The sequence below is a fragment of the Pelobates fuscus genome, chromosome 3 (assembly GCF_036172605.1).
Source record: "Pelobates fuscus isolate aPelFus1 chromosome 3, aPelFus1.pri, whole genome shotgun sequence".
Classification (NCBI taxonomy): Eukaryota; Metazoa; Chordata; class Amphibia; order Anura; family Pelobatidae; genus Pelobates; species Pelobates fuscus.
This window is the reverse complement of record NC_086319.1, coordinates 273,753,018-273,780,688: the sequence shown is the minus strand read 5'-3', so window position 1 is coordinate 273,780,688 and position 27,671 is coordinate 273,753,018. Positions and strand designations below refer to the sequence as shown.

At 39.9% G+C, this 27,671-nt stretch overlaps 2 protein-coding genes across 2 annotated transcripts; both read right to left on the bottom strand.

The window, feature by feature from the left end:
* Positions 1–951: 951 nt before the first annotated feature.
* Positions 952–16,950, bottom strand: TMEM150A (transmembrane protein 150A). Its single transcript, XM_063448579.1, has 8 exons — positions 16,751–16,950; positions 10,501–10,679; positions 8,611–8,658; positions 7,494–7,580; positions 7,262–7,329; positions 7,016–7,143; positions 5,624–5,801; positions 952–2,503 (listed from the first exon to the last, which is right to left on the bottom strand). The coding sequence occupies exons 2-8, from the start codon at positions 10,563–10,565 to the stop codon at positions 2,262–2,264; spliced, it is 816 nt and encodes a 271-aa protein (XP_063304649.1). The 5' UTR covers positions 10,566–10,679; positions 16,751–16,950; the 3' UTR covers positions 952–2,261.
* A 3,180-nt stretch (positions 16,951–20,130) lies between these two features.
* C3H2orf68 (chromosome 3 C2orf68 homolog) lies at positions 20,131–27,603 on the bottom strand. The gene is made up of 4 exons (XM_063445554.1): positions 27,426–27,603; positions 23,171–23,286; positions 22,658–22,803; positions 20,131–21,088 (listed from the first exon to the last, which is right to left on the bottom strand). The coding sequence occupies exons 1-4, from the start codon at positions 27,524–27,526 to the stop codon at positions 20,966–20,968; spliced, it is 486 nt and encodes a 161-aa protein (XP_063301624.1). The 5' UTR covers positions 27,527–27,603; the 3' UTR covers positions 20,131–20,965.
* Between the last annotated feature and the right edge of the window lie 68 nt (positions 27,604–27,671).

Sequence of the window (27,671 nt, the reverse complement as noted above, 5' to 3'; positions counted from 1 at the left end):
AGAGGCAGTCAGGGACACGAGTCAAGAGGGGTGGTGAGAAATCAGGGGAGGACGGATAAATTTAACGGTCATCCGCATAGAAATGATACTGAAAGCTTAAGGAGCTGATGAGTTTACCAAGGGAGACCGTGTAGATTGAGAACAATGTAACAAAAAATACTATAAATGTATTGTGTACTCCAATTTGTAGATAAACTAATTTTGGTGAGGTTATGAGTGTGTGTGTGTGTGTGTGTGGTGCACTGATCACAATAGATTCCGGATGTCAATCATCTTGCCATTCCATCGAGAGATACTAGTTGCATCTAAATGACCTAAAAACCTATGCAGTTACCAATCGTTTCATGATTAGCTGAAATGCTTCAGCAGTTACTAGGACCAATACAATTCTGTCACAAAAGAGTGCCCCCAACAGTAACCAATCTATACTTTAAGACAATCCGGGAAATCAACAGAGCTCTGCATCTTTTTTTAATCATCAGTGAAAAAGTCTAAGTGGTATATCCTGTTAGAAAGCATAATGACACACTTTTGCTCTGGAGAAGTCTTAATAGAAATTAATGTGGTTATTCACTAAAGTTGTAATGGACTCATGTTGAATGGGGCAAAACCATTTAGACTGCAAAATTCAGACATTATTTATGCAATTTAATAAGGTCTGGGATTTCTTATTTAGTACCCAAACGGGCCTGAATTTCCTCTGTATTAGTGATATGGGAAACCACTGCACAGCTGAAATGTGGATCCAGATTATATATATTTATATATATATATTTTTAATCTAAACTATTGCCCTGTGGCAGCACAAGCAAACAAATGGTTAAATAATGTTCCCATGACTTTATGCCATCGCACATTTGTATTCTGTTGTCCGTGGAAGGCTTAAACTGTAAACATACTGTCTGATAAAATTACATCAATTTAAACTATATAAGCATGGCACAGAGGTAGTGGTGCTAAAATGGTACTTTTTATTAACAATTTAAAAATAAATAAAAACAAAGCCCAGGGAATCACAAATATACTTATGATCTCCCAAAGTCTCTCAGATGTTTTTAGAGTTGCATTTGCAAATGTGAGAGGTCCCCTGGGAAACAGAGGAAACCGGAATTCAGGATTTGCTGTACTTAAGATTTCCTTTATGTGTTAAGTGGCAGTGAGGAAGCCTGTAACATTGCTTCTTACAGGAAGAACATTTTCCACCCATCTGAAGCAGTAACAGTCACTCTCCAGGAAGAGGGGGAAGAAGAAAAAAAAAATACATATTATTCATAATAGAAATTTTAAGGCTTGTGGAGACATGACCTTGAAAAGAGTGATGTAAGCAAAACTTACTGAGGGCTTATATTTGGACACCTTGTGGTTGATTTAGGGTACAGCAGCAGGATGTTATTGCAGATAAATTCTGTTTGTCAACAGTAGTGCATAATAGCATAATAAATGAAGCAGTACTACAAAATTACAAAACAGCAGATATAATTATGTGTTTCTACATAACATGTTTTCGTATTTTGGGTTCACAAAAAATACTTTTGGTATTAAAGTGATTGAACAAGTATACGATTTCATACAAAAATATAAAAAACGCCAAGATATATTTATACATGCCAGTATATTTGTTTGCAACGTTTTGCACATGGAATGTTGAATCTACCATTTAGATACTTTGCACTATTAAAAATTGCAGCCCACATTTGGGTTGCTCACCCTCCACAACTCCCATCTGCTGGTTGAGGGTTATATTTATCCAATCCTGAAATTATGTAAATACACTCAAAGTCAATCTACACTGTGTTGTAGTTAATATGAGGCAGGATAAGAGTACAGATGTACTTTTTAGTGTGGCACCATTGTATTTAGATGAGGTTCGATAACACTGTCATTTTATCTTGCCCTTACAAGTATATATTATATATAAAAAAACAACAAAAAAAAAACAGTTTCCTAAAATTACCACAAGGTGTCTCCATCCAGTCACACTTAAACTGGAAACAAAAATTTCAAATTTCAAAAAACAAAACACCCTAAAATGTGTTAGACATAAAAATGCATGTGACAGAAAAACAAAAAACTGTAGTGAATACTTGGTGTTTAGTGATCTTAAGCTATCAGATAACAAATTGCAACCTCCCTCTGGCTGCAAATTCATAAACATTGGCTTTGTTCTTTTACATTTGGTAAAAACATAAAAAAAAAAAAAAGTTAAAATTGTCCTGAGTGTAGAGGAAGAGGGAGGACTTGATCTGTACATCTTGCACCCCTTAAATCATGGCAATTCGTTCAGGGTTACAGTTGAGGTGGGTGGAGGTACTGCTGCTTCCCGGAGACTTGCAGCTGCGAGCTGCGCTGCTCTGCAATGCTGCCATTAGTGTGTCACTAGAGACCGAACCAAACTCATACGCAAAGGTGCCATAGAAGACCAAAATGTCTAGGACGAATATCCACTCACAGATGGCAGCCAAGTGCTGGAGAAGGAAGCTTTCATGGATGAAAAATACTCCACCTGGGTGAGTGGTTAAGGGATAGCCTGTACATAAATCTGGCTGGATTTCTTATATAAAAACTCATACAGGGTTATTTACTAAAGTGAGAATTAAAGGTGTTTAAATGTAAGGTCAAAATGTTTTTTATTTCTTTTTACTCTGGCCTTAAATTTGAAATGCACTTTGAATTCTAAAATGTTGCGTATGTATTGGTTTTAAAACATACACATTATAGAGTAACACAATAATAAATACATCACATACAAGGTTAATAACTGAAGTGTTGGGAACTCAAAGTGAATTTGACTTGGAGAATTTTTCAAACTGGCTAATTTGGCTTAAATTTTATTTTAAGACAATTCACACTATAAAATGGAAAACAAAAATCTACTTTCCTGCTATGACAAAAAGTGCAGTATTTACAAAAGGAAACACATGCTACATCCATTCAGCTGGCCCCACATTCTCACTGACTTGACTACTTTACGGTACTAGTGACCTTTTTGTTTCCTTTGCTCAGTCTCACACCAATAATTAAAAAAACAAAAACTTCTCAAATGTAGCATTATTTCTCTGCAATGACCTATCTTGTGTCCTTAAAGCCTTTCCCATAGCTTTTGGTTCTTGTCACTTTGCCAGTTTTATTTCTAAATAATTTTTTTATATTCCTTTATTTCTTCTTGTTTCTAGTTTTTGGAAATTCAACGTTTTTAGCTATACATACAAAGACGTAAGCACTGTGCCATTTGGCAGTTTATGACAAAAAGCAGAGCTTAAAGGGACACTACAGTCACCAAAACAACTTTAGCTCAAAGGACCACTCTAGGCACCCAGACCACTTCAGCTTAATGAAGTGGTCTGGGTGCCAGGTCCCTCTAGGATTAACCCTTTTTAAAAAAAAAAAAAAAAAAAAAAACATAGCAGTTTCAGAGAAACTACTATGTTTATAATAGGGTTAATCCAGCCTCCAAATCCTCTAGTGGCTGTCTCACTGACAGCCGCTAGAGGCGCTTGCGTGATTCTCACTGTGAAAATCACAGTGAGAGCACGCAAGCGTCCATAGGAAAGCATTGATAATGCTTTCCTATGAGACCGGCTGAATGCACGCGCAGCTCTTGCCGCGCATGCGCATTCAGCCGAAAGGGAGGATCGGAAGCGGAGAGTAAAGGGTTAAAACGCCGGGCGGAGAGGAGGAGGAGAGCTCCCTGCCTGGCGTTTTAACCCTTTACTCTCCCCAGAGCCCGGCGGGAGGGGGTCCCTGAGGGTGGGGGCACCCTCAGGGCACTATAGTGCCAGGAAAACGAGTATGTTTTCCTGGCACTATAGTGGTCCTTTAATGAAGCAGTTTTGGTGTATAGATTTTGCCCCTGCAGTCTCACTGCTTAATTCTCTGCTAGTTAGGATTTAAATTAATTTGTTTATGCAGCCCTATCCATACCTTCTTTGACTGTGAATCACACAGCCTCCACGAATTTTATTTATTTTTTAAAGTAATTTTTACAGCAAAGTGTGTTTACTTTAGAAGTTTTTTTAATTCTGCTGTTAACTAAAATGTAATCACACATTTAAGGCTGTTGTAGACTTTAGCAGGCATTTAACAGTGAATCAAAGTAAATTAAACACACTATGCAATAAGTGAAGCAAAACCAGTATAAATAAATGGACCCTTTATCAGGAAGTGTGTAGGAAGGCTGTGTGAGTCCCAGTTGGGCCCTTTCGATTTAAGCTAAAGTTGTTTTAGTGCTTAGAATGTCCCTTCAGGCTTGTTTGAACAGTACCCCTTTCCATTTTGTGTCATTCAACATTACTTGGTCAGTTGTTTGCTGCTATGTCTAAAGAACTGCAGAATAGGTTGAAGCTAAATAAAATGTAATTGCCATATATCAGCTTGGCATTTGTAATTTCACTAGTTGTGGATTACATTCTTCATAAAGCTTAACCAGTTGAATGGGGTTACGGACCATACAGCTGCAATGATGTATATACTTCTCTCATTACTAAAAGCTCTCTAGGCTACTTATCTGTTCCTGCTGACACCATCTTCATTGCTCCCACTCTACTCTCTCTGTTCATCTAATGCACTTTACTCATACTTATCCAGCCTTTCTCCACAAACTCCTCCTAAATGCATGCCCTCACACCAAACATAATCTTACTCCCACCTTCTCTACCTTTCTATCATTCTGCTTATGGCAGCTGATGATGTCGCTCCAAACCTTGGTCTCCCACCATCTTGGCCTCACCTCTGCAACTCTTATCCAGTCTGTGGCTAAAACCGGTCAATTCCACCTCAAAAACATTGCCCGCATCCGCCCTTTCTTACGCTAGATGCTGCCAAAGAGCTTGTTCTTGCTCTGGTAATCTCTTGTATGGATTATTGTAATGCTCTTCTAACTGGTCTTCCCAGAAGCCGAACTGCCCCTCTTCAATCTGTAATGAATGCTGCTGCCAGGCTGACCTTTTTATCCTGTCGCTCCTCCCATACCTTGCCCCTCTGTCGATCCTTATACTGGCAAGGCTGTATCCTATAGCTGTCAATTCAAAATACTAACCTTAATTATAAATTTCTAAACAACTCTAGCCTGTTACATTTCTTGACGAATTCGTAGTTATGCCCCTTCTTGGTCTCTCCACTCTGCTGGTGAACTCCTCCTGTCGTCTGCTTGCACCCTTACTGCCTATTCACACTTCCATGACTTTTCAGGGGCAGCTTGTTTTCTTTTTAACAGCCAGCCTACCCCCATCAGACTCTCACTTAATCTTCAATCGTTTAAGAAGCCCCTCAAAACCTATCTGTTCAGTAATGCTTATGGCCTCCCAGAGTAACTTCTATGTCACATACCTGTCTCTTACGCTCTCCTAAAGATCCACACTTAACTGTCACCTCCAGTTCGGCTATGTTTCCACCTTGTATGTTTTCTGCCCCTTTTAATACCCTATTTTGACCTTATACTCCACTCCTCTAGACTGTTAGCTCATTTGAGCAGGTCCTCATCTACCTATTGTTCCTGTATCATTTATTATTAAATTTATTGGAAGGGGGCTTCCATAATATTGTAAAGAGCTGTGGAATAAGATGACGCTATATAAATGCCAATATTAATACAAAAGGTAGCACAAATATGTACATAAAAGGATACTCAGAACAAGGGATATTAAGGCCACAGCGGTTAGGCTGACACGCAGGTGTCCCACCCAGTAATCCAGAGCACTAATTGCCAAATGGTAGGTGAGGATGCAGTGTAGGCATACAAACAGCAATCCTGCTGGGAACGCCACTCCTGCCCCAATATAATGTAGAGATTTGGCATAATCCACCTGAGAACATAAGAAAATATAATGACTCAAGACACATTGATAGTAGATGTTTACCACTGTCAGCATGAAATGCAAGGTATTCAAACTAAATAATAAGTTACAAAAGAAGAAAAAAAAAAAAAAAACTAGTTGACAACATGCATTTCTGTCTTCTAACATGTAGTTAAATTGACACATGGATATTTTAATAGCACAAAGATCTAGTTTTCTCTGCTGTTTGTCAACAATTTCAACCAAATTCTCTTCTAGATTATGTTCAGCAAATTCTGGGAAATATAGGCACACAAAAGATACCAGTATGTTTCTATATTTATATTCATTAGTTTGCCTGCTTATTACACAGCGCGGGGAGCAAAGGCAGGCTAACATGTAGAAGCATATTGTGGGTGAAACTGCTTAATGACCAGCATCAAATAAAGCCACGCTTATAAATGGTTAGTCAACCTGCTGTTCGCAGACACTTATGGACTACACATTCCATTTGGCTGAATCATAGGGATTTTAGTTTCATCAACAACCAGACAGTTGTCTTGAACATCCTTGAATTAAATTAGGCTGACAAAGTATAGCTTGCAAGTCAGCTCAGTCTTAGCCCTCTGGTTACAAAGAAATGGATTCTTGGGAAGCCATTGCGCATTTGTGGCAAAATGCTACCCTGGCCAATCAGCATCCCCTCATAAAGACGCATTGGCTCAATGCATCTCTATGGGGAAAGTTCAGCGCTTCTATGCAGAGCGTGGAGATAATGTGCAACAGTGACCCAAGAAGCACCTCTAGTGGCCGTCTGAGCGAGGTATCCCAATGCAGTAATGTAAACACTGCCTTTTCTATGAAAAGGCAGTGTTTACATCGAAAAGCCTGCAGAGACATTCTATACTCACCAGAACAACTACATCAAGCTGTAGTTGTTCAGGTGACTATAGTGTCCCTTTAATGTAAAAAGAAAAGGTGGTGACATGTGGAACCAACTACTTTAACACCAGTATTAATAACTCACATGTAGTGAGCAGCAATATACTGTATAAGTAGCCTGTGAACAGTACTGAAGGACTAAACATGTCATCCCATGGCAGAACACGGATGTCTGAGCATCTCGCTATGACCGCTTTATCAATGTGTAGCATATCTCAGCATATTAGGTTATTATCAAAAGAGAGAATCAAGTGTGTGTGAGATGTAGTTTAAATATGTGGTGCAAAGTAGTCGGCTCTTACCTGGAAGTTGCCCACCATGACAAGACCTGCCGCATTGGTGCATCCGGAAATCAGGGCGACTGTGTTCAGCCAGGAACTGTGGCTGAGCTCGATCACCTGACTGTATCTCAGTAAACAGATCATCACCACTGAGAGAAAGGAGAGTCAGGGAGGAAAAAGGAGACTGACGATACAAGTGGGAGGGGAGGGGGCGGGTCACTGAGGGGGAATAAGGAACATGCATTAGGTTCCACAAAGTACACTTACCCATAAAAGCTCCCACATTTCCAATCAGGCTAAACAGACAGCTCTCTGGAGGGTATGTCCCACACTTGCTGTTTGGAGATGAAAAGAAGAGTTGTGTGTTAGAAAATTCTGTGGACAGATACAGACAGAAGGTAAACGGAAAATAAAGGGTGGCTACCTGTTATTTTGTCCATAGAAAAGTTGTTGCCGGGCAGAGTGTATAGAGGGACGGAATTAGCTGTGAATGACCTACCTGATGAGGGGAACATCCTCTAGGGTACAGCAAGATTTGGGAGTCCCCTGCTTGCTGTTGTCATCGAAGCACGTCAGATTGTATGTCCTACGAGAAAAAGAGGTGAAAAAAAAGCTCAAATTAATAGAAAAGTAAGGGTTCTTATCAGTTACAAGCATCCTGGGGCCACCATGGAGGCTGCAAAAATCTTCTTTGATTTGTCTGATTCTACACAGGACAATGTGTACTTTATGTACGTGGCCTCCAAATATATAAGTTCTTACCCATATGTTAACTGGTTAATTTGAGAAGAGAGTCTAGACATTGCTGACATAGTAAATAGTGTTAACACATATTACTTTATTTTCAGGGCACTGTGTGATAATGAATGATAGCATATCATCTGCCTAGTGCAAATATACACCAAGTCACCTAAATTACTTTAGCTAAATAAAGCAGTTTTAGTGTATAGATCATTCCCCTGCAATTTCACTGTTCAATTCACTGTCATTTAGGAGTTAAATCACTTTGTTTCTGTTTATGCAGCCCTAGCCACACCTCCCCTGGCTGTGATTGACAGAGCCTGCATAAAAAAAAACACAAAAAAAACTGATTTCACTTTCAATCAGATGTAATTTACCTTAAATAATTGTATCTCAATCTCTAAATTGAACTTTAATCACATACAGGAGGCTCTTGCAGGGTCTAAGAAAATCTTAATTAAACAGAACTTGCAATAAAGAAAGCCTAAATAGGGCTCTCTATACAGGAAGTGTTTATGGAAGGCTGTGCAAGTCACATGCAGGGAGGTGTTCATAAACAAAGGGATTTAACTCCTAAATGGCAAAAGATTGAGCAGTGAGGCTGCAGGGGCATGTTCTATACACCAAAACTGCATCATTAAGCAATAGTTGTTCAGGTGACTATAGTGTCCCTTTAAGTTTTAAAATAAGAATGATGTCCTACTATGCATGTTACAATGCCATTTTGTTACTTTTTTAGGATCAACTAAATAATCACAAAAAAAGACAAGTGGTGTGCACTACACAGCAGCATTACACATCAATAAGTCCTAAAATTATACATCCACAACCATTATTATGCGAGGTCTCAATTAGGGATGATTTGTATACCGTACCAGTTTTCCACTGGACACACGTGATGGTTCATTACAGCCATAGCGTACCTGCAAGAAAGAAAAGGAAGATTGTGCTGGTCACTTTTATAACGTTTACTACAATAAATCAATTGCCCATTATCTAGCAATCTTAGCACTCATATATACAGAGAATCCTATTTTGATGCATTTATAAAAACACATCTGGGTTTATTTAGTAAATACCAACTTATAGAGAAACCAAAATTGAGTCTAATATAGCGGATTTGGAAAAATTCCCAGAAAACTGCACTACAATCACAACTTACCAATTTTTCACCAAACACTGCGATTTATTTTACAATCCAAGTCTATTTATTGTTTAGTGAAAAACAAAAAACAACCAGAAATAAAAACCCAACAACAAATTACTAGGAGCAAGAAAATCATTACAAAACAAAACAACCTGACATCATTGTCTGTAATAATTGATGATGCCAAACAGGAGCAAGACAGAGATCTGTTCTTCTGAATACCATTCTGCGCCCGTGCAAGATACTAATTTTTATATAGAATTGAGGGTCCAAAGAAGAACACTTTAGTGTTAGAAAACATTAAAGGGACACTATAGTCACCTGAACAACTACAGCTTAATGTATTTGTTCAGGTGAGATCTATAGCTCCCTGCAGGCAATCTAATGTAAATACTGTATTTTCAGAGAAAATACAGTGTTTACATTGATTGATAGGAATACCTCCAGTGGCCGTCACTCAGACGGCCACTAGAGGCACTTCCTATCATGCAGGGCCCTAAAAAGGCCCTGTACACGTCAGACGTTTGAAAATACGTCTGACGTGTGCAGGAGAGAGAAGGCACTGTGTGCGTGCCTTCTCTCTCCAGCCTGTCAGCAGAGGAGGGGGCGGGCAAAGACCGCGAGCTGAGCTGTCAGATCAGCTCGCGGCCGCTCACACCGCGCGCATGCGCGGTAGTGCGCTGAGGACTTCAGAGGGTGGCATGAATGCCGCCCTCTGAAGTCTGTGCGCATGTGCGGCGAAGCCGCGCATGCGCACAAGGGAGCAATGACGCTTCCAAATGGAAGCGTCTGATTGCTCCCTGCTCGCGCCCGCCTATTTCATAATTTTGACGAAATAGGGGGCGCGGCTTCACGAGGCTCCCGGCGCTGGAACCAGGTGAGTAAACAGGGGCTGCTGGAGAGTCCTTTTAAAGTGTTCGTTTAGCAACATTACACATACCTGCTTGTTATGTTATGTGCAATTGGCAACTTGAATTAGTGTGTGTGTGTGTGTATATATTAAAAAAAAAAAAACAGAAAAAAATATATATATTTTTTTTAATAGTTTTGTTGTGTAAGTCAAAGTTTGTGTAACTCCCACTCAACCTTTTTACTTTAAATTGTTTATTAATGCATTAAAGGGTCTCTATAGTCACCTGAACAACTTTAGCTTAATTAAACAGTTTTGGTGTATAGAACATGCTCCTGCAGCCTCACTGCTCAATCCTCTGCCATTTAGGAGTTAAATCCCTTTGTTTATGAACCCTAGTCACACCTCCCTACATGTGACTTGCACAGCCTTCCATAAACACTTCCTGTAAAGAGAGCCCTTTTTTCATGCAGGCTCTGTCAATCATAGCCAGGGAGGTGTGGCTAGGGCTGCATAAACAGAAACAAAGTGATTTACCTCCTAAATGACAGTGAATTGAGCAGTGAAATTGCAGGGGAATGATCTATACACTAAAACTGCTTTATTTAGCTAAAGTAATTTAGGTGACTATAGTGTTCCTTTAACTATATTGCAAATGTAAAACTTTGGCATAGAATGTAACTTCAGCATACTGGCTCCATATTTATCCTTAAAAAAAATAATTTTATGTCTACATCTTCCAATATCAAGATCCCTCTGTATGCTTACACAATCCATATTCCAGGGATAGAGAACGCAGTCAGGCTGATAGGAAGGACAATCCAGCCGGTCATTAGTAAGGAGGAACCGGGGGTCAAGGGAGGGGGACGAGCAGTCAGAACAGGGAGCTCCACAGCAAATCATCAGCGGGCATTGATTGTATGGGCAAGGGACATTTCACTGACCACCTGAGAAAGAGAGAGAGATGGATCAAAGAACAAAAACAATCTGAAGAGGAAAATGAACATGTAAAGGAATATCTTGAGAGTTTCTGAAGAATATGGCACATTTAGATTTAAAAGGGCATGACAGATATATCAAAGGATAATATTACTTAGAGCTTGCTCATAATGGGAGAATAAATGCAGTGCCTGCAAAATAACAAATATTCATACAGTTGTATGTTATGATCACAGTATCTAATATCTCCTAGCATAAATCACCTTTTATTTCTTCCTCAATACTATTTCACAAAGATGATTTTACCAGCTGGAGATATATTCGCCCATTGCCTCCCCCCCCCCCCCCCCCCTCTCTCCCTTACATGTTTACAGAGTTATACACTACGCCATAGGATTTTAGGGCAAAAGAGGAGAGCTGTAAGAATAGTAATTTTCCATCTCAAGTTCCTAAAATCTCCAAGCTATCCCTAAACCAGGCTTTCCCTCTTCTGACACTACCTTATAAACCTATCAGATTATAGGTAAGCTGGTATGACCTGTCAACCATTTCCCTAACTAATTTCATTGCTATTCATTCAATTTAACCCCTTGTTGTAAATATTGCTGCTGTTACCTATCGTTCTTACAGTCATCCTTGTGTTTTTTTCTTGAACCCTTCTAAATGGTTAAGGTCTCCACTCTGAACAGTCTGGTAATTTCAACATGTTTCCCACTTTTTTAGAACCTATTCCCTTACTTTACGGCACCGTACACCAAGCTCATATTGAGCTGCAAAATATTCATCCTGTCCTCATACAAGGTTCAGTCTAAGCAACATAACCAATACAGCTCAGCGTACTGGTTATGCTAGCTTCATTCTATGGGCGCCACACTGGTTTTTTTATTATGCATCAAACCTTTTTGGAGCAATTTGACAAAAAACAGGGCTCTAGCGGGCATTGCTCCCACTCCAGCCATCGTATACACTTCCCCATTATCAATACCATCCAGTTTGAACAATGGTAGGATTGTGTTTGCTAGTGGAGGGTTAACCCAGCCGTCCGTATTGGATGGCATTGATATGAACAAGTTGACTGGAGAGGAGGGGGGGAATCTATGTGTCCCACGGAGAGTGCAAGTTTTTGTGAAACGACTCCATGACTGTTTCACATAAAAAATTAAAAAATAATAATATATAAATATATATATTATATATATGACAAACGGCTGTTCTCAGAGCAGCAGCTGTACTGGTAGGAATGCACACAGTTGTGGAGAGGGAGAGAGAAGACAGCCTAGACTAGCCTGCTCCCACTGGACCCCTGGGAGTACATCCTCCTACACCCAAAAGATATGAAAACAGGAGGATAACTAGAAAATATGTTTTCTTATTTATTTCTCTGTGTGTCTGTGTACCTGTAGACACAGTGTATATCAGTGTGCAACTTTGTGTCCAGCAATGCAAGTGTATATATTAATACACCACTGCATTGAAGCACCAAGACTACACATACACACTAGTAATTGCACAAATATACTCCATACAAAAATGGCAACATTCAAACGAATACACCTCTACATTTAATTGCCAACTCAAGCAAACCCTACACACAAACACACCTGCCTGCAAATGCCAATATTACACACAAATATACCATTGTGTTCACACACAATGCGAGAATGGGCAAATGATAGAACCAAAGCTGACAAAGATCATGGGAGTTTTATGGCAGTTGAGGACCTATTTGGTCATACTTTCTCTAAGGGTAGGGAGGCACAGACAAACATCCCCAGACACATAAACATGCAAAGATACTCACAGTCAGACACTCTCATAAACTGATAGACAATGCTAAACACACTCAGTCAGAAATATACACAGTCAGGTGCACAATGGGGCTGTAACGTAATTATTTGATAAATGATTATTATTATTTTTTTACAGTTTTTCTACCCTACCACAATTTCTGTAATTGCAAATGACATTTGGTTAATTTATTAATTGTGTTTGCAAATTATGCCAGAACTACAGACATAGGGCTGCATAAAAGTGAACTGCAATGCTGTGAGCCTCTGAATGCTGAATACAAAGGCAAGAATGTCTGCAAGCACACCCTGCAATGTACTTTTCCCCAGTGCTGGTTGATGCCTGCCGCCTGCACCTCTGCAAAGTCGTGATTCACACCATTAAGGCCCACTTTTCTCCCTATCCACGCAAGGAAAGCAGAAGATGAGCCAGGAAAGTGATGAGAGTGAGCCTTGCACCAACAGTCATGCTGGTGAGCTGGGCAGCTGATGGGTAACTTATCTTATGTATTGCTTATTGAAATAAAAAAGGGAGATTAAATTTTTCCCTTCCACTACCTCACTGTATGTATCTGCAAGTGTTTGTATGTATATCTCTGACTGAATGTATCTGTTGTCCTGTGCCTATGGCTGTACATATGAATTTGTGGGGTCTGTGAGTCTATAGATGTGTGCAAAGAGGCAGTGTTCTAGTAATGCAGCAGTATACATAACAATATATCTCTACCTATTTATATAATGTGCTGTATATGCATACTAAAATAAAACATACAGTTAAACATTATTTTCCATGACACCTAAAATACTTCTGTGGGTGTTTTTTATTTGCAAACTGCTTGGCAGTGAGGGTTAAAGGGGAACTGTCATCCCTTACCTGGCTCTCCGCTTCCCTGTCAAAGTCTACCTCTGATCTGTCCACGCTCCTTGGCTCTATGTTGATTTGCCAAACTTGGGGACACCTCCCATAGAAGGACAGTCCTCCTCCATGACACCAACACGCTGGCTTAATTGCTGGTGTCTTAAAGGACCACTACAGGCACCCCGACCACTTTAGCTTAAAGGGACACTATAGTCACCTGAACAACTTTAGCTTAATGAAACAGTTTTGGTGTATAGAACATGACCCTGCAGCCTCACTGCTCAATCCTCTGCCATTTAGGAGTTAAATCCCTTTGTTTATGAACCCTAGTCACACCTCCCTGCATGTGACTTGCACAGCCTTCCATAAACACTTCCTGTAAAGAGAGCCCTATTTAGGCTTTCCTTATTGCAAGTTCTGTTTAATTAAGAGTTTCTTATCCCCTGCTATGTTAATAGCTTGCTAGACCCTGCAAGAGCATCCTGTATGTGATTAAAGTTCAATTTAGAGACTGAGATACAATTATTTAAGGTAAATTACATCTGTTTGAAAGTGAAACCAGTTTTTTTTTTTTCATGCAGGCTCTGTCAATCATAGCCAGGGAGGTGTGGCTAGGGCTGCATAAACAGAAACAAAGTGATTTAACTCCTAAATGACAGTGAATTGAGCAGTGAAATTGCAGGGGAATGATCTATACACTAAAACTGCTTTTTTTAGCTTAAGTAATTTAGGTGACTATAGTGTTCCTTTAATGAAGTGGTTTGGGTGCCAGGTCTAGCTAGGTTTAACCCTTTTTGCTGAAAACATAGCAGTTTCAGAGAAACTGCTATGTTTACACTAGGTTTAATCCAGCCTCTAGTGGCTGTCTCATTGACAGCCGCTAGAGGCGCTTCTCACTGTGATTTTCATTGAGAATGCTTTCCTATGGACTGGCTGAATGCGCGCACAGCTCCTGCCGCGCATGCGCATTCAGCCGATGACGGAAGAAGAGGAAGGAGAGTCCCCAGCGCTGAGGGAGCCCGGCGCTGGAGAAAAGGTAAGGGATTAACCCCTTCCTCCCAGCGGGAGGGGGACCCTGAAGTCATTCTGTTCCTATACTGTCAATTCAGCACTAGCAACGCCGGCTAGGTAGTTGCCATAACAACCATGGCATATGCTATGGGTATAGAGGAGAGGGACCTCCTCTAGGAAAAACTTAATCTATGCATTTGCAAGCAAAATTGCTAGAACATATAGATATGATTTTAAGCTCAATCTAATGAGCAGAAGTTATTTTGGGCATCACATACGCCCTTTAAATAATGTGCTATCTATGCATAATGAAACAAAACGTATAAGCATTATCTGCCAGGACACCCAAAAAAACGTAGTTTCTGGTGGCTATTTTTTTTTTTGCAAACTACTTGGAGATTAATGGAAATGTCTGAAATTTAAATGACTCAAAAGTGTGTAAATCCCTATTAAAAAGGTAATAGAATAGAAAGACTAATAAAAACAAAAATTACTCCCCTTTGGAGTGCCGATGGGGTTTTTAAACCTTGTCTATAATGCAAATTTGTTTCAGGGGAAACCACACATAAGCAATGAATTAAGTTATTTGTCTGAGTATAAACATTTTATTTTGGTGTTTTTAGTCAACATAGCAACTTTTTGCCAGATCAGTTCACCTCATCATTTAAAAAAATATATATATTTATTATTTGTACTAATTGCCTCTTTATTGTTGGTACTTTGTCTTGAGATTTCTATATTCTAACTCTATACCCACTGTTACCCCTATACACAATAAATATGTGACAAATACACAAACACTACAGCCACTCCACATATAAAACATTCTACAACTCCGAAAATACACACAGAATGCAACCCCTACTTTTTTCTCTCCACATTATAGGCCTCATGTTCGAGCTTGCCTAATGCCCCGCAAAGTCTAGAGTTGCCAGTGTGGATGTTTTGGGATAGAACGAAGTGGGCGAATCCGTAGAAAGCATTAATTGATGTGGCTAACATTTGCTAGCTTGCATACTTGCCACGAAGTGTCTCTGAAATGCTTTTTTTCAGATATTGGCAACTATGCCTTTAAGCCAAAGGCACTAACCTAGCAACATTCCTTTATATTGCTATCCTTCAATCTACCCTAGAAATCAGCTCCAACCAACTCTCTCCATGGTTCCATTGCTGATAAGTGTGTTATTCTCATAATGTTAAGGGTTGTTGGGGAAAGTTTCACACAGCATATGTCCTACATTATAAAGTAGTGCTGCATTGGACTGGACTTGTCCAACGACTATTTCTTGTACTCTTAAATATGTACGTCAGAAACCCAAAACGACATTACTACACGGGGAAGATATAACCCAAAAATCAATATAAACACAAGTTGATTACAATACAATAGCTTAGCAAAACAAAGTTTCATATATGCAAGATTGACAACATACATCTTTGTGCATTTTCTAGGTTTAAATGAGAAACTGTGATACACACACACACACACACACACAGAATAGAGGATGCAGTTATCATTAAAAGTGACCCTTTGTCACATACCTCTGTGTACTACGGTCATAACATTTTAGTAATTGATGAAAAGGAAGATAAATCGGTCCGTCACATAAGCAATTAAAAAAAAAAAAAAAAAAAATTTGAACAAGCCAATAGAAGAGATGAATAAAAAGCAAAGTGACATCTAACAACACATAAAGGAAGTTGAGATAGAGATGTAATTTCATCAACTAAAATCTTCCCCTTAAAATATTTCCATATTGATTTTCTACCACACAGTTAACTCAACATTGCATTACTGCACTAAGCATCATTACCTGACCTCAATCCTGTGTTTTCTATCAAAAACCCAATCCATTTTCTCTTTATCTCTCTCCTGACTCCACCTCTATTCCCCACATTACACTAATGCAAAAATGTCTTGATAATAGCTTTTTAATCCTACTCACAAGGCCTATAGCATGATTTTTTCACAAAGACACACACATATTACATTTTTGTTACTACACATTGTCAGGGTGGCTGGTGAATGCAACAAGAAAGAGCAGGAGTATAAATAGGTGAATATTGGAATGTGGTGGATCTGAGTGTAAAAAAACACAAATCACTGGGAGGAGGATATGAACACTGGATTCTGACCTGCCTTTGTTGCACAATATATTTGCGAGCTTGCATGAGTAAACAACGTGTCCCTAGCAATGTTTCCTTATACATGTTTATTTAGAATAGGGTCCTGATAGGTAGTACACACATCCCCTTCATACAGCATATACACATACAGAGTACACAGCTAAAATAAATAGAATAGGAAGGGGGAAAAAATCACAAGAGATGAAAATAGTCTATTAGCAGACAGGTATCGCAGGTATGAAACCTATAATGGAATTGAAGCTTGGTTTCCCCCCCATCACCCGGTGATACACACCCGTTCCCCGCAGCCCTTAGATCCCCCGGAGCCTCCGCTGAGCAGTCCCTTTAACTCATTAACCAGCACACACCGCGGATGCTCGTGGGAGTTGTGGTGTCGAAAGACGTGCGCAGAGTGTGCCGGTATCTGCACACTGGACTTCATTTCCCAGCATGCAAAGTGTTGCGAGCAGCCCCTTCTCGCTGCACAGAGCGTGCTTGCATCGGGGAGGAATGACGTCTTACGTCGAGCGTTGCGTGGAGTTCATTCCACGTCCAAGGACCCCCTGCCATTACCTGGCTGCTCGCGGTATTTACTAAACGCGAATTCAGAGGGATTATCAAGTTTACTGCCAGAATAGGCAAACTGGAAACATGGCTGACACACATTTTATTTTCCAATTTTGTCTTAAAATTTGAAAATCACTTTCAATGCTACTGAAGGCTAACTCGAAGCCCATTGATCTTTTGAGATTTTGACAAAGACTGAGTCCCTATCTAAAGCAATCAGATAAACACAGGGGAAGGAAGACTACTTAGTCTCATGTAATTGCCAATCCTTTACAATAGGTGGCGTTTCAATCACTATTTTCCATGAGCCACCACTTGCACCTGATGGGGGCTGGTGCTATGGCACCTAATTTAACAAGGCTTATCATACCATAGTCTTGAGAGATCCTCCATAGACCCGGTTATGTACCCTTGTAAATGAACACTAAAGTGACAAGAATACAAACACGCATTCCTGTCACCATAGTGTTAAAAACAAAGTTTAGACCCCCAGCCCCCCTTTTAAAACTTACCTGTATTACAGCTCCATGCGGATTTGCCGCAACTGACTCCACCTCCTTGGCTGAGATCATCAAAAGTGACTATCTCAACCTACCCAATGCTTTCCCCGTAGGAAGCATTGGGAGGCTATTGTGCATGCACAGGAAAAAAAAAATCAGCATTTCCTCATAGAGATGCATTGAACCAATGCATTTCTATGAGAAACATTTAGTGGCTCCACGCAGAGCGTAGAGCTGAACGACAGTGCTGCACATTGTGTACTGATCCAGGAAGCACCTCTAGTGGCCGTCTGATTGACTAGAAGGTGTTACTAGGCTTTTCTCTGAAAATGCGTTAACATTGAAAAGCCTGCAGGGACAGGCTATAGATACCAGAACCTCTACATTAAGCTGTAGTTGTTCTGGTGACTATAGTGTCCTTATAAACTAAGTATATCTCCCTATATGCGTCCTGTGAGCCACCACCACTTAATCTGACTTTATTTTGCAAAAAAAAAAAATACAAAGACCCCACAAATCACAGTGCCACTGGACTTGGTCTTATTGTTACAGAGACACTACAGAAATAATTTCACAGATTTTTTTTTTTTTTTAAATACACTCTTTAGAGTGTGAATTCAAAATGTATATGCAAACACACAATTAAACAATAAAATATATTAATTTAAAACTTGGATTTAGAGCCAGAGTAGACACAATTGAAACACAAGTTAGTATTTTTCAGTTTGGCTACTGTGACCTTAAAATTAAAATTTACTTACAATTCTCACTTTAGTCAATAACCCTGCATGTGTAGCATTATTATTGGATGAAAACCAAAAACATTTCAGGATGCAAGAGATGATTCAGAAATAATGTAATAAAACAGTTCAGTAGTACTATAAAGAAAAAAGCCTAACCTAAACATTGCAACAAATCTGATTGACATGATTTAGGGCTCATTTTCTGCTGTCCCATGTTTGTTTCTTAGTGTCACACCTACGCCACAAAAATGTATACAGTAAGCAAAGTGCAACTACATCAATAAATGCGCTTGTTATGGGCAATGTGCACACAGGGCATTTATGCATTTACGGAGCGCTTCTAAAGCTCTGTGCACATGGACAATCCTCAGTGGGCTGGCCCATGCAGCTGCCGGTCAGAAGCACCCCATTCCATTCTTACTTTAGTCCTACATTCATACTTCCTATGGATACTGACACATTTATTATTCACCAGTTCAATTCCAGAGTATTTAATACAGGGCTTAACTAGGCCATTAAAGATACTCCGTGCTATAAGTCATAGCACACTCACCAAAGGTGAATTTCTATTGACCAGGGCTAAACCTTCCTTCGCCAAATGCTAATGGTTAATGGAAATTTTTTAACATATAATATGTCTTTCCAGTGGCTACTGGTTTATTTTATATCCAACATATTTCTAAATGTGAGGATTCTCAGGAAAAATAAATGAAAAAATCAATAACTAGTTTAAAGGAACACTATAGGGTCAGTAACAGAAACAGATATTCCTGACCCTATAGTATTAAAACCACTATCAACCCTCCCAGCCTCTATAAATATAGTAAAATTTTACTTGTATTCAAGTCTACAGCTGCTGACCCTGCCCCACATTATCAGAAGTGATGTGAACCAATAACAATGCTTCCCTATAGGATTGTCAAGGAGGCAGAGCCAGCACAAATCAAATACAGCATAATACAAGTCAAATACAGCCTTGTCCACTCAGCATCTTCTCATAGAGAGAGGCATTTAATTAATGCATCTCTATGGGGAAAGTTCAGTGTCTCCATGCAGAGAGTGGAGAAACTGAATGACAGAAACTGAGTGGCAGCCAGTGGAGTTCGCACTAGGCTGTAATGTAAACACTGCATTTTCTCTGAAATACAGTATTTACTGCAAAAAGCCAAAAGGGAATGATTCTACTGACCAGAGCAATACTATAAGCCGCAGTTGTTCTTGCGACTATAGTCTATACACTATATAATGTATATCACCTACTCCTTGTAGAATGTAAGAATCCATTTTCCTGTGTGTCCAAAATGTCATATTGTAGCTACTTGTTTGTCAGTTCATCTTTTGTACAGAGCTACAAAATAATTGGCATCAAATAATATTCCCATTTTTATTTTGCAAATAAACCTCATAGTGATTGTGTTACCAAGAGTGTTCTCGCAGTGTCTCGAAAATCTAGCAAAATGCAGAAAGCAATGCCTGATAGAACCCGGGTAAGAAGTCAAACCATTAGCAAACAGTTTAACTACCTATAATAGGGGAGTGCCCGGACCATAATGGCACTATAAGCACTACTGTGTGGTTAACCAGGTGTTTCCCCAGGACACTAAACATAAGCCAAACAGCAAGCTGTAAGGGTTAATTTTTGTAAAGTGCCCCTTAAAGCCAACATGAAACATATTGTCACCAAAGCTTGCTATTTGGCCACAGGAAGCTGCAATTATAAAAAAAACAAGTTAAATACACACACACGTTTACAGAAATTCCAGAGTCATTGCAAAAATGCTTTGGTGGCCTGTAATGGTTCATTATTTTAAATAAGTTAAAGAACACTCACGGATTTTTTTTTTTTTTAGATGTTAAAAAAATGATTACATTTCTTGGCAAAGTTTAATATTTATGTAATATGAACTGGTACATATTTTCTAGTCTCAGGTTTGTGTTTAATAAACTTTGTGTGTGTGGGTTTAATAAAACTGTTAATGATTCCTCTAACATTGAGAATAGAACTACCCAGCCCTGCATAACACAGAACAGTTTTATTCTGCACGTGATCGTATCTACATATTATGGTAGACAAGTGGCTAGTATAGCTTTGCAAACACACAATAACCCAAAGCATGCAGAGATAGAATATAGAGCGCGTCACAATAATTTCTATATTGCAGAGCCAGGCACATACATTGGGTTTACTTTACTCCCTACTACATTTCCGAAACTATAGATTAGTTAGCTGTTCCTATAACACAAACAATAGATACAATTATGTGCATCTTAAAAGAAAAGAAAAAGGCACTAACATGTTATGCATTATAGAGTTCTCTTTTACAAATTAGTAAGAAACTTATACAATGCCTATTTTTACACTCTAACATATTTGCATACAAAACACAAATTCCACTGATTTCAATCCAAAATACTGTCTGCTCACAATCACTGTAGATTTATAGAGACTCTGGCAGTAAAAGGCACACAATTTCTGAAGCGTGTAGATACTGAATATGCAACAGTCTACAAGAGCTCTCAGTTTGGTAGTAACTTTGGTGTGAAATCAAAACCAGTGTCCTAGCCTCTACAGCCTCCTGGCCACACAACAATTCTTTTTCCCCGTTTCCTAGTTTGTCTTCTGGGACTGGGACCAATACTGGCCAGCACAGTGTGCCACAGGTACATATTGTACATGCCATCAAATGGGGGCACATGCCTTCAGCGTTGCACTCTTCTCTTGGAAATCTCCTCTTGGATACGTTGTCTAAGGGCCTCCTTCATTCTGTTCTCCAAATGATTCTGATTAGAGATTTTGGTTGCCACTTGCTCTGCATCATCATCCTATGGAGTAGATGAAAAATAAATCCATTAAAGATTATACTGTAGCCCAATCATTGTTGTGAAATATCAAATAAACTAGGTAGTGATTACCTAAAATGGTAGTTAATGTTTGGCAGAAGTATTGCCTTGAAGAGACAATAAGCATCACAATCACAACAATTTAACGCATTGGTTCTGGTGCAAAAAGCGTGTCTCTGCAGTTTAAGAATTGAAAAAAACTTAATTATCTGAGAAACAGTAGTATTTAAACTTTACACTTGATATTAAGGAGACCTCTAGTGGCTGTTAGAATAGTTGTTTGGAGTCTTCACACTCTGCATGAAGACATTGAACACTTCTCCACACAAAAGTGGCTAAAACGAAAATTAACCCTCCGCTCCGATCACATAGAACTAGCCAGAAAACTAATATATAGATGGTACTTAGTACCAAAGAGACTCTACCATATAAACCCCAAAGTGCCCAACAAATGCTGGAGATGCCCCAACGGCTCAGGTGATATGCTCCACATATGGTGGGAATGCCTGCCGGTGGCACAACTGGTGAAAAACACAACTGGTACACACCTCCCACACAATCCAGATACCTACTTGCTGCATAACTACCCAGGGTGACTGCCGAAGGCAATACGCTACTTAATATTCCAAACTATCATAGCGGCATTGACAGTAATTGTCAGGAAATGGGGAACAGACAACATCCCCGATCTAAAGGAATGCATACATCTGGTGGAACAAAAAGTCTCAGAAAGATCAGCTAGACTAGCAGTACACCAAAAAAAACTAAATTTGGAAAATAGTGTGGGACACATGGGAAAAAGCCATTGAGACAAACAAACCACTATAAAGAATCTCAGAAGCCTCGACAGCCACACCCATAAATGCAAATGAGAGTCTGTATGTGTTAAAAAGGGAAAAATGGACCAAAGACAGTAACCATGAGCTTGAATAGCAACCGTTACCATGAAAATGAGTGACAATGACACAACCTCTAACTACTTAAGACAGGGCTAGTCCTGACATGTTCAGAGAAAAACAACAGACAGACAATCTATCAACTCCTTGAAACACCCGTCTATCTCAATATTGAAAAGTGCGTAACCCGATCCCCATCTCTATTCCCCTCCCCCACTCCATCCTTATGTTTATCATCTGACTCTTTGCCTTATACAGTTAAAAAAAAGGGTTCACATTTCAAAGACTTTATTGCCACAACAATGTACAAATAGCACAAAGTATTTTAAAAAACAAACAATGTACAAAAAAAATAAAAAAATTTTTACTACAAATTACTGTTGTATAACAATGCAATGCTTTGAATATGTCTGTGAACTAAAACTTCATAAAAAAATAAAAGTAAAATACAGCATCAGTTAGATTCATCAGTTTCTTCCTGCACTTATCTACAGTTCAGAAGTCATTTGTCCAAAGGGTGCTTTGCTCTGAAGGTTCTAGGTTATTCCTGCTTTCTTAACATTGTATTTGTTACACATGATCCTTGGAGGGCCATTTTTCATTCACAGAGAAAATTCTGATTTACAAAATAAGAACAATTATGTACGACACTCACCTCATATACAATAATGGATGTGATCTTTCCTCCATCTGCCTCAAACTCCAAGCAGAAGAGTTCCGCTCGGGCATGCTCATTATCTGTACCATTATCACCATCACTAGATCCATCATCTTCTAGACCACAAACCGGTTGGGATTCTCCTGAAAGAAGAAAGTGTACTTGACTGCAAGCCGTTTGGAAGGCTCTATATTGAAACTAAAAGCATAAACTTGTAATTTAAAGGAACTCCAACGTGGTCCTGTCAACCATTCAAGGCAGAACATTGCAATGTTGTAGAAGGGTTAAACACACAACCAGAGACTGCTACACTGACAGCTACTGGAGGGGTTTCCGCTGTAATGACAGAGTAAAACTTGGCCATGTGATCTGGGCACCCCCAAAAGGAAAGCATCACATCAATTCTATATCGCAATGAAAAAAATACTTTTGTTTCCTGCAGCTTTTTTTGCTCTACACGATTGCTATGTGTCTCTTGATAATACTGAACTAATGCATTATTTCCCTCACCTCGAGGGCGAGGATGGTAGACCTGTAAGTCAGGCTTCTTAGGTCGAGAAGGTCCTGGAACATATCTTTTCTTTTGCTTCTGCTGGGCTTGTTTCACTTCCTTGTCATAATCATCTCTAAAACAGCAAGAAAATATGTAGGTGGATATATTATTAGATTAGGAAGCAATAGTTAAAAAAAACTTTTTTTTACATAAAACAAGCTTCTAGAATATGGAGGAAGAATAAAACAAAAACAAAAACACTGAAGCAAAATCACATCTCTTGTCAGGCATGATCAGATTTCAAGGTAGGGAGCCAAGTGTGGAAATCGTGAACCTCTGGTTTTAAGCTTTTATGATTCTTTTCATGCGTTATACCGGACGATTGGAGAAAGCCAGATGTGGTTCCTATGTTAAAATGGTTTAAAATCGTTTGCCTGGAAATTATAGACATGTGAGCTTAATTTCCGTGGCTGGGAAAGTATTTGAAGGGTTATTTTTTTTTAATTCTTTATTTTTGTAGTACAGAAAAAATACATACAATTTTGTCATGCCCCAACAGCCAATGACAATAGATTCACAATAGATAGCTTACATGTAGTAGAGCAATGAGAAAGACATGCACAATTTTTAAAAAGGTATAACAGGGTTAATGACTTGCTTTGTACATTTTGTATGATTATAGGCATTATATAGACATTTTGGCAGGAGTATGCAACCTACGAGACAAAGCTTTGCTTAAAATGTCACATGAGCTGCACTATTTTATACGTTAACAGGTTGGTGCTATGAATGCCAGAAGATAAGCAAGTGTGATTAGTAATAAAAAAGTCATGCTAATTTATAATAGTCAACCAGTAATGGTAATAACGTGCTTCAACTTTTAGTGCCGATGCGAGCATTTCAATAACAACCTTTTCATGGCAGATCAAAACAGCACATTTTATAAGAGTAGTAAGTAGCAGTTGGAGACAGGAGTAAATCCCTAGGGATGCCCCAGGCCAGTGACCCTTAGAGCTTGGGACAGTAGTGCTATGCTATGCAGGCCTCAGCAAATAGGGTTAACTTTAAAGCAATAGGCCGCATGTCTAGAGGTGCATTTACTGAGCAGCGTTATGGTAGCCTTCAGGGAACGATCAAGTAGGCCACCCTCACCTCTGTTTGAAACCAAATAGTAACGTTATCCTGTATTGTGGCCAAGACATGTGTGTTGACAATGAGCTATACATGTTTTAATTGAAGTTCCGATATACATGAAACGTGTTATGCCTGGAGAGCTGAGCGTTATAGACAATGCAGGTTGAGAACAGGCTATGTCTATTCATGTCATGTCGGTTATTATTGGAGCTATAGGTCTGCCCTACTCCCGTTCCCTGCACTATGATAGCTAGGAAATAGAGAAGAATCAAATAGGAAATAAATAAATAAATAAATAAATAAACCAAGGAGAGACAGGAGCTCAGAAGCCTGGCCTATAACATAAAGTTAGTATAAATCAGAGCCAGTAATGGCTATCTAGAGCTTTTTCAGTAAGTCACCAGTCATCCGATTCCCCTGTTTTGGAAGAGCCAGGAACGTGATGGTGGGCACTGAATTGGGCTGTCCACTCTGGGGGTCCTGAGTCCACCTTTCTGCATGCTCGGGCCCCTCCAGCCCCAAAGTCCTGTGTGCTCCTTCACTGTGTCCACCAGCAAATAGCGGAGTTGATTATCTGGGCTATGGTCTTCAAGCCTCCTCAGCGCCCGTAAGCAGTGCTGCCTGGTGAGATTCTCCTGGTAGGGCAGTGTGCAGGTGCGTTTTGGTGCCCCTCCGAGGTGTTGCATGGCGGAGCGCCGGGTGTGCGGTAAGGCGGGTTTGCGGCGATGTGGTGCTGCTTTACGTCTGGGTGTCCGGGGAGACCGCTGGTAAGGCGGGCGGCGGGGTGGACGCTTCTCCTTACTTTGCCCCTGTCTAATGTCATCTCGGGGGGCTGCCGTTTCCACTTCGTGTGGCATTGTGGCGGATGAGTGAAACGCTTTGGGTCTGCGCTCTAATCGCCTCCAAAAGTCTTCACAGATCTTATTGAACCTGGCCTCAAAGCCCTCTCTCCAGGCCTGCAGTGTCTCATGAGGTTGTGGCTCGGGGGCCATCTTAGTTACTGAATGCGAGCTTTGTTCCAGCCAGGTACTCCCCTGCTGTAGGTCTGAGGGTTTTTCCAACTGGGACCGGGATGACCCCCACCGGTCCAGAGGGGGGTGCAGGGTGTTGGTATAGTTGCTGCTCGGTTTGGTTCGCATGTTGCTGTTTCTCCCAGCCATCAGACTGCCTGTCATGCTAGGCCTTCGGTATGGAGTGTGGCAGATCTCGACGGAAAGTCACTTTTTTGGTGTCCACGAGCTCCCACTCGATGCAGCAATGAGCCTCCGTTATGTTGGTCTGTAAAAACCACAATTATGACGAGCTCTGCTGTCAGGCCCCGCCCCCTATTTGAAGGGTTATTGGGGTATAATTTTTCAGGATTTCATGGTGAAGAACAATGTTATTAGTAAAAATCAGAATGGTTTTATGAAAAACATATTTAATCATATTTTTGGATTATACGAAGAAGCAAGTAGAAGCATAGATCAGAGTAAAGAATACAGTACACAATCTGCGTGAGAGAGTGTTAGCAGTAACTGGTATAAACCCCCTGAGTGGGAGCCCCTTATACCACTCTAAATAAAACAAATACATACAATAGGTGGAGCACTTCTATGGTTTACTATATATCACACTAGGAGTTCGCTGTCCGGTATCCCGCTCTCCGCTCACACACTGGATCCGCTGATAGTCAATGACGTCGCAGCCAGACAGGAGCCGCACTGTCAGTGACTGAGTAACAGCGGATCCAGTGTATGAGCGGAGAGCGGGATACCGGACAGCGAGCTCCTAGTGTGATATATAGTAAACCACAGAAGTGCTCCACCTATTGTATGTATTTGTTTAGAAGTATAGATCAGATTGCAGTGGATGTGATCTTCTTGGATTTTGCCACAAATGTTCGATACACGTCCACACAAAAAGGTTAGTGTTCAAAGTAAAGTTAATTGGGGTGGATGAAAATTCTTGTTCTTGGATAGATATAGTACTGAGAGTTATCATTAATGGTAAATTTCCAAGATGGACAAGAGTGGTGTCTGTTCTAAGGTTGCTTCTATTCAATCTATTTATAAAATGATCTGATCATGAAATACACACTGAAAGTCATGAGTCAGCAGATAACACAAAACTAGCTACGGTAATACAATGTGATCAGGAGATTATATATATATATATATCATGGAACATTCTAGCGCTAAAGTATCCATAGAAATCCATGAGATGTTCCTGGTGTTTGCTTCCCATTCAGGCCTTTCCAAGCATTGATCAGGGTTTATCCTGATACTTATGGCCTATGGTCAGGTACTAGTGCAAGGGTGGGCAGCCTTCGGCACTGCAGGTGTTGTGGACTACATCACCCAAAATGCTCCTACAGCCAGACCACTTCAGCTCGCACTCTTTACTACTGTAAATCCTGTGTATAAATGGTAGTACGTGTGTGTGTATATATATATATATATATATATATATATATATATATCTCATTTGCCTGTAAATTATATATACACACACAGTGGAACCTCGGAACACAAACTTAATCCGTTCCCAAAGGCTGTTCGAGTCCACTAATGTTTGAGAACCGAATCAACATTCCCCATAAAAATGAATGTAAAATTGATTAATCCGTTCCAGACCCCCAAAATTACAGCATTTTACATTTATATGTATGCATTAAAAATGCAGAGATCACTCTAGTAATAAGCACCTTACATTTATTTGAGTGGTTCCTGCCTTTCAAATACAAGAATGTACCGTTGGCCATTACTACAATTATTTATAATAATTGTCTGACTTGAAAATGAGACATGGCTCTTTGTTGTATGTTCGGGTACCGAAGATCCTTAGCGTACCAAGACTTTTTTTTTTTTTTACTGGAAATTTTTGTTCGACTTACGAATTGTTCGAGAACGGGACCGTTCGAGCTCTGAGGTTCCACTGTGTATGCACACACACACTCTATGACACCATTAGGATAGAGCTATGAAGCAGGTGAGTACTTTCTTTTTACCAGGGATATTCACTAAAGTGAGAATTTAGGCCAAAATAGTCGCATAGTAAAAGAGACCACGTAAATCCTGTTTTAAGCTCGATTACTCTGGCCTGAAATGTGAAACTCCGCCATACTGTTTATAGTGATGGGCCCTGTGTCCCGGTTACCTGGCTATCTGGTTTCTCCGGATATGGTGTACAAAGCCATGGCTCATATCCAGCCTGCCGCCAGGTCCCGCTCTGCCCCGAGTCTCCGCATCCTCTTCCATGCCAGACCGTCTCCTATGGCAAGCGGGTGCCTGCAGGGGCAGACTGGCTTCCTGTGATTGGCTGATCACTACAGAGACATTTCATTGGCTAGTTAGGCGATAGCACACGCTGATTCGTAAATTTTTTACAGCAATCGTGGCTCTC